We start from the raw sequence: 2,500 nt of genomic DNA, 5'->3' as shown, positions 1-2,500 counted from the left end.
ATCGTTTCCTCCTCGGTTCCTAAAATAATCAATCGTCGCCTAAAAGACGACTTTTCGGTTCTTTCTTCGACGCAAACGAGCTAATAAAAGAGTTTTCACTTGTCATTTCCCTTGTAGATTTTATAACCGAACGTGATCTTAGAATCTCAATTGAACATTATTTTTGCATTATTGAAGGGAAAATGGAGGAGGTATGGAGTACGACGGTGAGGTCGAAAGCTACTACCTGGCAAAATCGCCTTGCCTGGAGTTAAGACGCTGGTAATCTTTCTACGCATACGACATTTAATATGTTAGATTTAAAAAATTATATTTGAAACACCTGTCTCTTTCGTTGTATCGTGTCAATTATATTAGTTAAGAAATGTCCGTTTACATAGTAGTCATTTTGTGGGCCCCGCAAACTGCGCAATAGAATTTTTCATTTTCATTGTGGGAATACTACAAAATGCGTGCCTTTGGTTTTCCACTGTCTTTGAAAAGTGTGATTAATATCGTATGACTTTTCGTCACTCTTTAAGGCCTAGTTCAGACGGTACAACGTTTGCATAGGCCTGTCACGAACGATCTCTTAAGTGCAGGCTTTCTCGCAGCGCAAACAATCGCGTACAAGTCTTTTCGTGAAACCGTTAACTCATGAGCTGTTTAAAAGTCTCTGGTTTTCAAATTCTCACGTTGAAGAAGTCGACGTAGGGGCCCGTTTGTCGAAAGTTCCGAAACCTTTTCGGGCCCGTAAAGCCATTCCCAAATCACCTTCCGCGTCTTTTGAAAGACTGGTCTTTTAACATGTTTTCTTACGACAACAAAAAGCAAAATGATGGTGGATTTTGATGACTTAAACCCTCTACATTCAGAAGATACAGAAGGAATTGTGATACACGAAAAAGCACCGAAAAGTCTCTCGAGAAACGGGCCCCAGGATACGAGAACAGCAAATCCCCGGAATTACGAACCTTTTCACTTTTTTAACAGTTTCACTTTTAGAAATTACGGTACGAACTCATTATAAAATAATAGATGCTCTTTGAGTAATTGCTGGGAACTGAAGGGCCCTTCAGACTTCAGTGGAGTCACCCCTTCCGTCATGCAGTTTGGCTCGCTTGCCTGACCGAAGCGAGCAGCCGAAGATGAAGGGACATATGCTCCGGATGAGCCTGATATGATCTTAAAAGAACTAAACAGAACTATCTCTTGTTACCTCTCTCACAGATAAATGCTTGCATGACATTGCACTCCGTCACTTCCCAAGAATGGAAAATGTCTTCAGGGAGGAGACTGACACAATCTGAACCACCCTTGGGCTCCCCGCGGCCCCAGTTCGTGTAATCTGCCTTACGGCCATCGCTCCAGACAAATTCGCCCTCAATTCGCCGGAGACCTATCCACACTCTTGACTCTGGCCTTCCCACCTCAACAGCAATAAATTCATTTTCTGTGGCTCCCCTTGAAAGAGCTAAGTGAGAGTCTATTTCTCTACAAGTATCCTCCGCCTCCTGCCAAGTTGCACCGTGGGCGAATGGTGTGTAACAGGATCCGTCATGTTCTATCCATCCTTGTGGACATGATCCTGAAAAAAAAGAGACGAGTTGATATTAAGTAATGTTTAATTTAAAAACACGGCTTCAAAAACATTCCACAAAAAGCGTGTCCCTCTGGAGTACGAACAAAGATTCCAATTGTGAGAGGATAACAATAGCTTACAAAGAAAACAAGCTGTGCCTCATTAGTGTGCTTGATATAAGAATTCTAATGAGGATTGATTTATCAGTTTTTAAAGCTCACGCACGTGACGTTTTATCGGTGACCTGAAAGGCTCTTTCGCTCATGAATTATTAATGTCGTTAGGGGAAACGACAACTAACGACATCGCAAAAATTCGAAATCCACAAACCCGTCTAAAACGGACACAAGTTTGCCCTCCGATTACACAGAAAAGACGAGGACAACCTTATGTAGAGGTAAGCGAACTTTATTTCTACACTTACAGCTTATTTTAGCATTTATAAGCTCAAAGTATGTTTTCCCATACAAAGTCTATAAATCGTATACCGAGCTTGGGCTGCCTGTGCGTGCTCCTTTGCTAATACGAGTGGACCTGTTAACTTAGCGGATCGACGAGCAAATGTCTCTTTGCATTCATTTTTAACACATATAACAGACCCCTATATAGTCTTCATTGACAATGGCTCGGTAACACCTACTGACTGCAACGAGTATCAATCCCGTCGGAACGAATAAAAGTTGAAGAATATTTCAACGTATATCGTTGCGGCATTACTTCAGAAAGTGAAATGTCGGACAATCGATATTGATCGTTTCCATATCGATTTGAATTCAACTGAGTGAGTGACAAATTGGCATATCTTGAAAAAATCACCGCGCACCGGTTCTCCTCAGTTGGTTGAGCATCGGGCTGCCATGCGGGAGGTCGTGAGTTCGACTCCGGCTGGACCAACACTCAGGGTCTTAAAATAACTCAGGAGAAAGTGCTGCCTTAGTA

General features: G+C 42.2%; 1 protein-coding gene across 1 annotated transcript in view; it reads right to left on the bottom strand.

Annotated features, from left to right (window-relative positions):
- Positions 1–2,500, bottom strand: part of LOC138016227 (adhesion G protein-coupled receptor E1-like) — a 30,396-nt gene that overhangs the window by 19,751 nt on the left and 8,145 nt on the right. Inside the window, exon 3 of the mRNA XM_068863395.1 lies at positions 1,199–1,567. Coding sequence (XP_068719496.1) covers positions 1,199–1,567 — 369 coding nt within the window. The remainder of the gene's footprint in view (positions 1–1,198; positions 1,568–2,500) is intronic.

The sequence above is a fragment of the Montipora capricornis genome, chromosome 1, assembly GCF_036669925.1.
Source record: "Montipora capricornis isolate CH-2021 chromosome 1, ASM3666992v2, whole genome shotgun sequence".
NCBI classification, from domain to species: Eukaryota; Metazoa; Cnidaria; class Anthozoa; order Scleractinia; family Acroporidae; genus Montipora; species Montipora capricornis.
Note: the sequence above shows the minus strand (reverse complement) of the source record. Positions and strands in the feature narration are given on the sequence as shown.